Raw genomic sequence first — 12254 nt, 5'->3', positions numbered from 1 at the left:
AGACATTATCTATTCTCCACCAGGATACCCAGGGTCAAGACTTCGCCCACTTCTGAACTCAGGGCCCAGCACTCTCCCACCCAGACTTCCACTATTTTGTGACACATGAAGGTACTCGGTTGTGGCACTTCCTGGAGCCTGCATGGAGATGTTCAGTCCCGTGACATCTCTGCAAACCTTCTCCCTACAGCTGCATGAAGTTTGAGGTAGAGTAAGTAGTGGAAAGATGGGTTGAACCTTATTTCAGAGTGGGACCTTCATAGGTTTTTCTCATCTTGTTTTTAGAATTTTTTGTTGTTTGTGTAAAGACGGTATTACGGAAACATAAGGTTCAGTGAAGGAACTCAGGATGAAGGTGGGCTTACAGCACCACTGTCAACATCCCTCCACGTCCTGTCGCTTCTGGAAACCAAGCCCACACCAAGCATGGCACAAATAAAAGCCATCACCCTCTTATGAATAAAAAACCATATTTATTGTGGAATATTAAATGTTCTGCATGTACTAACATGAGAGAAAATATTTTTTCTCTACATAGAGTGAATTTTTTCTTGGGGACTTGTTTTTCTCCAGGGAAGGCTAAAAAAGAATTTGTGACTGACCAAATCAGATACCTTCCCAAAGAAGACAGTGCCTTGGACAGTGGTGATGGTGGCTAGAGGCACCGGATGTCTTCGGCCAGTGCTGAGGGGGACTGACTGGGGATACAGCTTTCTTGGGGTGCAAGATTTGGGGATGTCGCAGGCCCCATTGCTCATTGTTGCACCGCACACTTTTCAAGGGCTGTTGATTTCTGATTTGCCTGTCTCTGTTGGGACAACCCTGGCTCTTGAGAGTGGCTTGTTGACTGCTGGCTGCATAGCTCAATATTCTGCCGTGTTCTGAGTAGAAGAGGTGCCTGTGGTTGCAGGGAAACCCACAGACTGGGACTTGAAACTTCTGTTTGTGCTGATTTACCTTCGAGGCATGGCGCGCATGACAAACTGACATTTTCTCCTCCAGCATTTGTCCAACTGCCGTCACGAGACCCTGAGCTTCAGCACTGCTGCTGTACACACATGATCTGTTTTTTACTGTGTTTTGGCTCTCAGCAGTGACTGGTGCCGGCTTGCTTTTTTTCTTTGAAAAAATGCACTGAAAAAATTGCTTGATGTTTTCTCCAAAGTGGCTTATTGAAGGAGGCTGTTTCTTTGACGGCAGTAGCTGGACGCCTTCATCCTGATGGGTGTCTTCTGTTTTCCTGACTGGGGTAAGTTGAGGAGTCCTCAATCCTTCAAGCCTTTCTTCATGTTTTTCTAAGTTGGGCTTCCTAGACTTCTCACTCTTGTGAATAGGGGGAAACATTGGCCTTTGGCTCTTGCATGAGCCTTGACAGTTTGGGTTTCTGGGCTCCTCGTGCACCAGTTTGCTCCTTCTGGCTGCCATGAGGTCATGTAGCTCCTGGGAAGCCCACATGTTCCCAGTAGGCATGCTCTGGAGATGGCCCTGGGGCACCTGAGAAGCCAAATTCTCTGAAGCGTGGGGCACAACAGATGCTTGCCCATCTGGAAGGAGCACAACAGCGGCACAAACTTGAGGCTGGGTCTCTGACTTTGTGGCCATTCCAGGCTCAAATTCACTAACAACCTCCTCCATAAGACACAGCTTTCTTGGATCTTGGGAGACAGACACTCTAGGGTGTAGAGAGCTTTTGCTGGTCCCTGGAGCCTCGAAACCATGCACATCCTCACTTGTGGCTTGGAGGTTTGCCAGCATACAGGTTTCCAAGGGGACTCTGGGTTGTGGCTCTGCCTCCCTGGTCTCTCTAGCCCTTGAAGATTGGGCTCCTAAGCTCCTGCTCTGCTGGGTGCTGCCTGTGAGGCTGTACGTGAGGGGCTTAGATGGCCAACTGCCCTCCTCTCCAGCTGGAGGAGGCTTCAAGGGCCCATGATCATTCCAAGATGGGATTCCTCGCGGTGCCCTCTGGAACTGCTTACATGCAGGTGAGGAGGCCAGAAGACTCTCTGGCATGTGATCAGATGCTTTGGTCAGCACCTGCTTTCTCAGACTTGCCATTGGTGGCTTTCTAAGGAACATGTCCACCTCAACTTCTGAGCCAGCCCCAGATTCACAGGTGGCTGAGGAGGGACCGGCAAGCTGTGTAAGGGACAAGGATGAAACCTTTTCCAGTTTAAAGCACTGAATGGGCTTGAGGACCCTGAGGGGTAGACCCCACCTGTGTTTGGCCCAAAACCTCACAATATGGGCTCCCAACACCTGCTGAGTACACGGCTCGAGGAAGGAAAGCACCTGGGCTGTGTTCACACAGGCTTTCCCACTTTTTGGGGCTGTTAGATTGCTGGTTTTCATGTGGGTGTTGGACACGGGAAGAGCCTGGTTGACAGCAAGCCAGGATCGACGCACACGCACGGGGATCAAGCCCTCGTTGGTCTGGCCCAAGTGCCTGCCCATGTGGGCTTTCAGGATGTTTTCTATATGAGTCCTCTCTGTGCATCTTAATAAATCACTTCCCGAGTCACTCCTCAAGGGCTTCCTCAAGTTCCTTTCCGACTCCTCAGAAGTCACCCCCAGAACCTTCCGTGGGAAGCTTTTCATGTCCCTGGATAGATTTTGTGGGGTCTCACCCAGAATTTGCCCCAGATGTGGGCACGGGTCGCTCTCTAGCTGGAACTTCACCTTCTGTGCCTCCTTGCTGCTTTCACCTGTGGACATGGAGGACTGCCAGGGACTGGGTTTGCCCTTGGCCTGACTTGTCCCTGGTGATTCATCCCGAAGCTGCATCAGATCCGGAGACTCTTGGATCCTTCCCAGCTTGCCCCAGTGTTGGATGATCCACTTTTTTATGTGTAGCTCCAGTTGTCTCCAGATTTCAGGACTGACTGGAAAGTTCTCAGGCAGAATGGGTGTCAAACTTTCCTGGGGAAGGTTAGGAGTGGAGACACTAAAGACGTCCTGAGATTTTTGGACCTCAGAGGGTAAAGCCAACCTACCTTCTAGTTGTTTCCTCAACAAAGGCCATTCAGGGTGCTGAGTTTCAGGTAGGGAGAGAGCTTGCACTTTATTCTGCGATGCAGGGCAAGCTACTCCAGTGTTCTTAATCAGGGATGGAAAAGCAGGAGATAGGACTGGGAAAGAGGATTGAAGATGGGCCTGAGCCTCGGCCTGAGCCATAGGTGTGGGCCGGAATTGGGGTGTGGATGAAATAAAGGGTTGGCACTCGGGCCCCAGATGGGACAGGGGCTGGGCCTGGAAAAGCAGTGGGGACATTGTAGTCTCCCTTTGAATTGGGCAGACATAGGACATTTCATTGAACAAGAAAGGAGGAGACCGTAAAGTATAAGACCTGTCAGTTACCCAGGCGTTAGCCACCAGGGACTCGCTGTGCAGAGAGGGGAGGCCCCAGAAAAGCTGGCTATAATTCTTCCAAAAACTTTCCTGCAAGAGCCTAGGATCTGAGAGCTTCTGAGGTCCGGGCAGCTGTTTCGAGTTCTCTCCCATGTTCCAGAAGGGTTTTGGGTTTGTGGTGTCCTGCTCAGCATCCAATGATTTAACCAAATTCCGCAAAGAATTTAAGTGCTTTTCTGGGGTCATTTGATTTGTAAATGATCCAACATTTTCTTTTTCTTCCCAAATGTTGACCTTGGCTGTTTCTGTGACTTGTATCCCCACGACATTCTGGCCATCAGAGCTGAGCAAAAACGGGCTACCAGCTTCCATCTGACAGGTCTCTGGTGGGTGGCGGGAAAGATGATCTTGCTGGACTGATGAGTTAAAGGCGCACGAGGTTCTGGCAGTCTCCTGCCACCAGGAGGAGGCAGAAACATGACTGTTTGAGCCACCAAGGCCTGAGATGGCTGGGACAGAAGCCACCAAATCCTCATGTGGAGACAAGCTTTGAGGGACGGTGCCCAGTGGAAGTGCCACTGAGTCACAGTGAGATGGAGTTATCAGTGTGGAGTCCCGCAGGGGAGGAGCAGTGAAGCCATTTGGAGGAGGCGGAGAGCAGGCCAGAGGATCAGGGGTGTGTGGTGGGTGAGGGAAAAGTGCAGGTGGCTCGGGTGAGGGGTGTTCTAGGGGAAGGGAAGGTTCTGGTGGCTGGGAGGCACTTAGGGAGGAGACTGAGGTGGTCATTGGGCCTGGTGATGGGGTGGAGGCCAGATCCTGAGGATGCTTGGCTTGAGGATCCGGGGAAGCTAACGGGGAGAGAATGGGAGCAGCATCTTCCATAGGCTCATGAGAGGACTGGGAGGCTCCATCAGGTGCTTTTTCGCCCACCTCACCTGGGGGGTCTGGACCGGAGAGCTGACCAAAGTCACCTTTGTCAAGGTGTGGCTCCAGGAGGCTGCAGGAGACAGGAGGCATGAGCTGCAGCCAGGAGCCGGTGGGGCCGGAGGGCAGAGTGGGTGCTCGGGCCACAGCCCCTCCACCACCCCACACCCTGATTGCCCAATTCTCCTGCTACCCCTCGCCCCAGGGTTTTACTCCCATCCTCTGTCCCCCTGGTCTCCCCATCCCAGGTCAGCTCCAGGCTGCCTGTGGCCCTGGGGTCACGTCCCAGCCCTGGTAGGAAGGATGCAGGGAAGGGGAAGTGCCTCACCTCTGCAGTTGTGAAAGCAGGTCCAAAGTCTTCTCCAGGCCTCTCGGGCACTCTCTACCAGCTGGAAATCAGGAGACTGGGTTAGGGCAGTGAGGGAGGGGCCTGGGATCTCACAGGAGGCTGAGTGGCTGTTTCTTTAGGGAGGACCATGGGGAATTAGACCCTGCACCCCACCCATCTGTGTCCAAAGCCACATGACCCCGACGTTAATAGCAAGGCATGGAGGACAGGGCTTTTTCATTCACAAAGGGCTTCCACACACGGACCCCCCACCCCCACAGTCCTCACAACTGCCCTGTGGGGAGAAAGGACTGGGGTGGTCTCAAAGAGGAATCAGCCTTAGCAGAGTTGAACAGCTGTTCCCAGGGAGCGGGAGGCCCCTCACCCCCCTCCGCATCCAGGCAGGCATTGGTCTCCCCAGGACACACACACTGCCCCCTGCTGGGTAACGCCCAGTCCCTGGCCCACCATGGCTTCATTCCGGCATGGAATCTGAGAAGGACCCGGGGTTCTGATTTCCTTCCTAGGAGCCCCCACCTCAGGCTTCTTCAACTGACTTCTTCAGAGTCAGTTCCCTCCGGGACAGATGAGATCAAATTAACTCTAGTGTGCTCTGGCAGAGCCTTACCTCTCAGACTGTGGTTTTTCATCCTGCCTCTGGGCCTCCGCCTCCGCCCTACTGGGCACTGGGAGACACGATGATGTACGGAGACAAGCTGACGCGGAGAGACAAGATGACAATGGGAGACAAGAAAGGGCGAGAAGCTAGGACCGGCTCTCCCTCTCTGCCCCAGCCCAGCCGCAGCATGCTGCACTCAGGAACCGCATGGCTCTCTCTGTCTTGCTCAGGGAGCTCTGTGTGCTTCCTCCCACTCATGTTTAAATGGATGATAAACTGCTTTTCTTCTTAGAAAAACAGCAAGAGGGGGCTGGGCGCGGTGGCTCACGCCTATAATCCAAGCACTTTGGGAGGCCAAGGTGGGTTGATCACCTGAGGTCAGGAGTTTGAGACCAGCCTGGCCATGGTAAAACCCCGTCTCTACTAAAAATACAAAAATTAGGCAGGCATGGTGGTGGGCGCCTGTAATCCCCAGCTATTCAGGACGCTAAGACAGGAGAATGGCTTGAACTCGGGAAGCAGAGGTTGCAGTGAGCCGATATCGCTCCATTTCACTGCAACCTGCGCCACAGAGCGAGACTCCATCTCAAAAAATAAAATAAAATAAAAAATAAAATAAAAATAACACACACAAATAAAATAAAAATCACACACACACACACACACACACACACACACAGAGGGATTTTCAATATGAGGTCCACCACGGACACCTTCAGTCCCTGTTCCTCTGCTCCAGGAACACCCAAGTTCAGGCCCGCAGGCACTGCTGAGCTATCAGGTAGGATTCTGCTTCCCAGGAGACCAGAGGAGACACCAGGCCCTGGTGGGAGGCCCTCGGGGGCCCAGCACAGGCCCCAGATCACCCCACACAGGGGAGGCTGGGCCCTGAGCCACCTGCCCCAGAAAGGGGCTGATGAGCCAGGGCTCAGGGCCTGGTCTCGGACAGAGACCTCCCCAGTCTCATGACTGGTACTGGTGCTGAGTCCACTGGTTTGATTTTGCCTTGATGCCTTCTGTGCTCCCCCACAGATGGACTGAGAGCTTGGGATGGAAATCCCAGTACACTATCTACCCCTACCAACCCCTGGCTGCCCTGCCGCTCCCTGGAAGGATGAGGTTCTGGTCTCTTCTGAGACTTCCCATCATAGAAGGCTCTCCACTGGATTTGGAAAAGTGGAACTAATAATAAAAAGAAAGGAGAGAATCAAGCTCTGTGGGTCGGGACTGAGGGTTCCTTACCTTTCTCTTCCCAGGCGATGGTGAGGGTGGGTCATCACAACGGAAGTAAGATAAGTAGGGGAGTAATAGGAAGAAGAACCCCAGGGCAAACACCAAGGTGAGGAAGATATCCAACACCCATGGTGTGGAGCTGGGGGCGTTTAGCGATGAGGCACTAAGTAATTTTAAAGGAAAGGGAAGATTCTCCATGTGAATAGGCGCATTGCTTTCAAGCAACTGAGCTCTGGGCATCCCTGTGGAGACTAGGGACCGGGGCCCAGGCCTGTGTCACAGAGGTGGGGCCTTGATGTCACAAAGGGCTCCTTTGTTGGGGAGGGGCAGTGGGAGGGGGAGGCGCAGAGGGAGGGGGAGGCGCAGCAGGAGGGGGAGGGGGAGGGAGAGGGGCAGGGGAGGGGGAGACTGGAGCACAGCCCCTCCCCACCCCCCAAGCTGGGGATCCCTCCACCATCCCACCTTCTAGATCCCTCCTTCCCACTAAGTTTTGTCAGTGATAGCCAATTTTCTATTCTTTCTCCCTGGAATATAGATATTACCTGGTTCCTTTTATCTGTTGGAGACGGTGGCTTGAGGTTACCTATTTTATAGCCCTTGAAAATCTGAAGTTCTGAAATTTTGGCTATGTACCAGGGATTTTTATTCTCAGAATCTCGTTCATCCTCAACTCCAGCTTTCCCACACTATGTTTTTGTCTTGTATCAATCCAGGGACAAAATGTAAATTTCTTTTACTCTTATTTAGTTTTGCAAATTTTGAATAGTAAGTTTTAAAAAATTATTTCTATCTCACTTTCAATCAAAGGGAACTACCCACATACAATTAAGGTTTTTTTTTTTGTCTTTTAAAATTTTATTTATGTACTTATGTATTTATTTTATTTTAACTTTCGGGATACATGTGCAGGACATGCAGTTTTCTTACATAGGCAAATATGTACCATGGTGATTTGCTGCACCTATCAACCCATCACTTAGGTATTAAACCCAGCATGCATTAGCTATTTTTCCCGATGCTCTCCCTACCACCGGCCCTCCCTCGACAGGTGCCAGGGTGTGTTGTTCCCCTCCCAGTGTCCATATGTTCTCATTGTTCGGCTCCCACTTGTAAGTGAGAACATGTGGTATTTGGTTTTCTGTTCCTGTGTTAGTTTGCTGAGGATAATGGCTTCCAGCTTCATCCATGTCCCTGCAAAGGACTTGATCTCATTCCTTTTTATGGCTGCATAGTATTCCATGGTGTATATGTACCACATTTTATTTATCCAGTCTATCATTGGTGGGCATTGGGTTGATTCCATGTCTTTGCTGTTGGGAACAGTGCTGCAATAAACATACACGTGCATGTATCTTTGTAATAGAATGATGTATATTCCTTTGGATATACAATAATGGTATATCTGCCACAGCCTCTGTACTGCACTGTGGGGAATTCTGCCCAGCGCAGACCACCCAGTCTCCCTAGCACTGGCGGGGGAAAACCACCGGCTAGACCCGCAGTAATGGCGGTCACTCTTCTCCCCAGGAACTTGGTCTTCTTAGGCAGACTCCAGGTGCTGTGCTGGCCAGTGGGGATTCCATGCCAGTGGGTCTTAGCTTGTGGGGTTCTGTGGGAGTGGGTCTGCTTGGCTCCCTGGCTTCAGCCCCCTTCTCATGGGAGTTGATGGATCTCCTGCTTCACTGGATTTCTGCGAGCCACCAGAGTATGCAGAAACTCCTACAGCTCAGTACCTGCCCAAGTGGCTGCCAGCTGGAGCCCCTGCTATGGGTCTGCACAGCTTTGTGCTTGGGACCCAAGGCCCTGGTGGTGTGGACTCACAAAGGGATTACCTGTTCTGGGGTTTGCAAAAATCTCTGGGTAAAGCACAGTTCCCCGGGTGGGTAGCACAATCCCTCACTGCCTCCCTTGGCTGGAGGAGGGAGGTCTCTTTGCCCTGTGTAGCTCTTGGGTGAACCGTCGCCCAACTCTGCTTTTCCTTGCTCTCCATGGGTCACACCAACTGCCTAGTCAGTCCCAATGAGGGAATCTGGATACCTCAGTTAGAAATGCAGAATTCACTCGCTGTTTATGTTTGTCTCAGTGGGGGCTGCAGAGTAGAGCTGTTTCTACTCAACCATCTTGGCCCCTCCCCCCAATTAAAATAATTAATATTCAAAATTTGTAATTCTAATTATGAAACAGTTATAAGTAGTTAAACCTTCAAGTGGTATTTCTGTAAATGTATAGCATTTACAGTTCTGGACTTGGTAATGCTTAAAGTGCACGATAACTTATGGGACTGCTACATAGGCATACCTCAGAGATACTGTGGGTTTGGTTTCAGGCCACTGTGGAGATGAGCTCTTTAGGGCAGTGCCCAATGGAAGTGCCATTGAGTCACGCTGAGATGGAGTCAGAATGCAGTCCAGCAGTGGGGGAGCAATGAAGGCTTTTGGAGGAGGTGGAGGGCAGGCCAGACAATGGGGGTGGGTATGATGGGTGAGGGGAAAATGCAGGTGGCTTGGGTGAAGGGCGTTCTAGGGGAAGGGAAGATTCTGGTGGCCAGTTCTGCAATAAAACAAATATGGCAATAAGGCAAATCACACAGAATTTGTGGTTTCTCAGTGCATATAAAAGTTAGGTCTATACTATACTGTAGTCTATTAAGTGGGCAATACCATTATGTCTAAAAAAGTCAATGTACATACCTTAGTCAAAAATTATTTTACTGTTTAAAAATGCTATCGATCACCTGAGTCTTCAACATCATGATCTTTTTGCTGGTCAGTGGCCTTGCCTCAGTGTTGTGGCTGCTGACTCATCATGGTGGAAGCTGCTGGAGGTGAGGTGGCTGTGGCAATTTCTTAAAATAAGACAACAATGAAGTTTGCTACATCAGTTGACTATTTCTTTCAAGATTCCTCTGTAGCATGCAATGCTGTTTGATAGCATTTTACCCACAGTAGAGCTTCCTTCAAATCGGAGACAATCCTCTCAAACCCTGCCACTGCTTTATCCACTAAGTTTATGCAATTTTCTAAATACTCTGTTGTCATTTCAACAAGGTTCACAGCATCTACACCTGGAGTAGTTTCCATCTCAAGAAACCACTTTCTTTGCTCATCCAAGTTCTCATTTGTTAAAATTTTGTCATGAGATTTCAGCAATTCAGCCACATCTTAAGTTCTCTTCACATCTTTTAATCTTAGTTCTCATGCTATTTCCACCGCATCTGCAGTTACTTCTTGCACTGAAGTCTTGAACCCTCAAAGTCATCCATGAGGATTGGAATCAACTTCTTCCAAATTTCTTTTAATGTTGATATTTTGACCTCCTCCCATGAATCACAAATGTTCTTAATTTTAACCTCCTCCCATGAATTGCAAATGCTTCTAGAATGGCGAAACCTTTCTAGAAGCTTCTCAACTTACTTTGCCCAGATCTATCGAAGGAACTACTATACATGGTGGCTACAGCCTTATGAAATGTATTTCTCAGATAATCAGCCTTGAAAGTCTAAATTACTCATTGATCCATGGGCTGCAGAATGGATGTTGTATTAGCAGGCATGCAAACAGCTTTAATTTTCTTGTAGTTCTCCATCAGAGCTCTTGGGTGACCAGGTAAATTGTCAATGAACAATAATATTTTGAAAGAGATCTTTTTTTAAAGCAGTAGTTCTCAGGTGTGAGCTTAAAATATTCATGTCGTAACAGATGTGATGTCATTCAGGCTTTGTCCCATTTATAGAGCACAGGCAGAGTAGATGTAGCATAGTTCTTAAGGGCCCTAGAATTTTCAGAATGGTAGATGAGCTTTGGCTTCAGCTTAAGCCCCTAACAAAAGAGTCATCCTGTTCTTTGAAGCATTGAAGTCAGGCATTTATTTCGCTACCTGGCTGTAAAAGTCCTGGATGACATCCTCTTCCAATATAAGGCTGTTTTATCTGCAGTAAAAACCTTTGTTTAGTGTAGCCACCTTTGTTGCTTCTCTTAGCTGATCTTATGGATGACTTGCTGCAGCTTCTACATCAGCACTTGCTGCTTTTCCTTGCACTTTTATCTTATGGAGAAGACTTCTTTCCTTAAACCTCATGAACCAATCTCTGCTAGCTTCAAACTTTTTTTCTGTGGCTTCCCAACCTCTCTCAGCCTTCAGAGAATTAAGAAGAATTAGGTCCTTGCTCTCGATTAGGGTTTGGCTTAAGGAAATGTTGTGGTTGGTTTGATCTTCTATCCAAACCACTCAAACCTTCTCCATATCAGCGATAAGTCTCTTTCACTTTCATACCACTCATGTGTTCATTGGAGTAATACTTTTAATTTCCTTCAAGAACTTTTTCTTTTCATGCACAGTTTGGCTGTCAGGTGCAGGAAGCCTAGTTTTTGGCCTGTTTCAGCTTTTAACATGCCTTCCTCACTCACCTGAATCATTTCTCACTTTTGATTTAAATAAGAGATGTGTGACTCTTACTTTCACTTGAACACATAGAGGCCTTTGTAGAGTTATTAATTGGCCTAATTTCAATATTCCTGTGTCTCAGAAAACAGGGAGACCTGAGGAGTTGGGGGGATGGAGGAAGGGCAGATCGATGGAACCATTCAGACACACATATGTATCAATTAGGCTCATTGTCTTTTGGAGCATGGTTTGTGATGCCCCAAAACAATGACAATAGTAATATCAATGATCACTGATCACAGATTACCGTAACAGATATAATAATAACAAAACATTTGAAATATTGCAAGAATTACAAAAATGTAACACAGAGATACAAAATAAGCACATGCTACCAGAAAAGTGGCACTGGTAGACTTGCTTGATGCAGGGTTGCCATAAACCTTCAACCTGTAAAAAATGCAATATCCGAGAAGCATAATAAAGTGAAGTGCAATAAAACAAGGTAAGCTTGTATATGTATGCATGCACACACCAGTACGCATCCACCTATCCACACACAAATCTTCGTACAAACAAATCCTGTATTTTCAATTCCAACAATACATCATTTGCACCTTAAAAATATCTGTCAACCTTGTAGTATCCTTTTCTGTCTTTGTTATCAGGGTAATGCTGGCCTCATAAAAAATGTTTGTGTTCCCTCCTCTTCAACTTTTGGAAGAGTTTGTGAAGAAATGGTACTAATTCTTCTTTAAACATTTGCTAGACTTCTCCACTAAGCTATCTGGTCTTGGATTTTCCTTTTTCAGGAGCTTTTTGACCACTGACTCAGTATTTTTACTCATTATTTGTGTTGATTTTCTATTTCTTCATGTTTCAATCTTAGGGGATGTATGTTTCTAGAAATTTCTCTATTTCTTCTAAGTTAAACAATTTGTTGACACATAGTTGTTTAGACTATTATTATCCTTTGTATTTCTATGGTACCAATTTTAATATCTGCTTTTTTGTTCTAATTTTATTTATTTGAGGCTTCTCTCTTTTTTCTTAGCCTAGTGAAAGGTTGGTCAATTTTTATTATCTTTATTTTATTTTATTTTATTTTTTTGAGACTCAGTCTGGCTCTGTCTCCCAGGCTGTAGTGCAGTGGCGCAATCTCCGCTCACTGCAAGCTCTGCCTCCTGAGTTCATGCCATTCCCCTGCCTCAGCCTCCCAAGTAGCTGGGAGTACAGGCGCACGCTGCCCCGCTCTGCCAATTTTTTGTATATTTAGTAGAGGCGGGGTTTCACCATGTTAGCCAGGATGGTCTTGATCTCTGACCTCGTGATCTGCCCGCCTCCCAAAGTGCTGGGATTACAGGCATGAGCCACCGCGCCCAGCCATTATGTTTTCAAAAAATCAGCTTTTTGTTTCATTGA

The 12254-nt window shown here is 48.1% G+C and overlaps 1 protein-coding gene across 4 annotated transcripts; it reads right to left on the bottom strand.

Moving 5' to 3' along the window:
• Positions 1 to 454: 454 nt before the first annotated feature.
• LOC100970106 (spermatogenesis-associated protein 31A1) lies at positions 455 to 8155 on the bottom strand. 4 transcript variants are annotated; one of them, XM_008959882.5, is made up of 4 exons: positions 6459 to 8155; positions 5226 to 5313; positions 4598 to 4658; positions 455 to 4342 (listed from the first exon to the last, which is right to left on the bottom strand). In XM_008959882.5, exons 1-4 carry the CDS (start codon positions 6687 to 6689, stop codon positions 607 to 609), a joined length of 4116 nt encoding a protein of 1371 aa, XP_008958130.3. In that variant the 5' UTR covers positions 6690 to 8155; the 3' UTR covers positions 455 to 606. The 4 variants fall into 4 exon arrangements, with proteins under 4 accessions (XP_008958130.3, XP_054947981.1, XP_034808191.2 ...); XM_055092006.1 differs by lacking the exons at positions 5226 to 5313; positions 6459 to 8155 and adding an exon at positions 4983 to 5060 and having other exon boundaries at positions 461 to 3798; positions 4281 to 4342; XM_034952300.2 differs by lacking the exon at positions 6459 to 8155 and having other exon boundaries at positions 461 to 4342; positions 4983 to 6381.
• Positions 8156 to 12254: the final 4099 nt, after the last annotated feature.

This window comes from Pan paniscus, chromosome 11 (assembly GCF_029289425.2).
Source record: "Pan paniscus chromosome 11, NHGRI_mPanPan1-v2.0_pri, whole genome shotgun sequence".
In the NCBI taxonomy this organism is placed as follows: Eukaryota; Metazoa; Chordata; class Mammalia; order Primates; family Hominidae; genus Pan; species Pan paniscus.
The sequence above is the reverse complement of the archived record's forward strand: the minus strand, read 5'-3'. Positions and strand labels throughout refer to the sequence as shown.

Excerpts from the sequence above, each read along its gene's own strand:
- LOC100970106 (XM_008959882.5), bottom strand. The coding sequence starts at position 6,689 with ATGCCCAGAGCTCAGTTGCTTGAAAGCAATGCGCCTATTCACATGGAG. Across the intron at positions 5,314-6,458 it reads CATCGCCTGGGAAGAGAAAG|CTTGTCTCCGTACATCATCG; the intron begins GTAAGGAACCCT and ends TCTCCGCGTCAG. Across the intron at positions 4,343-4,597 it reads CTGCTTTCACAACTGCAGAG|CCTCCTGGAGCCACACCTTG; the intron begins GTGAGGCACTTC and ends TGTCTCCTGCAG.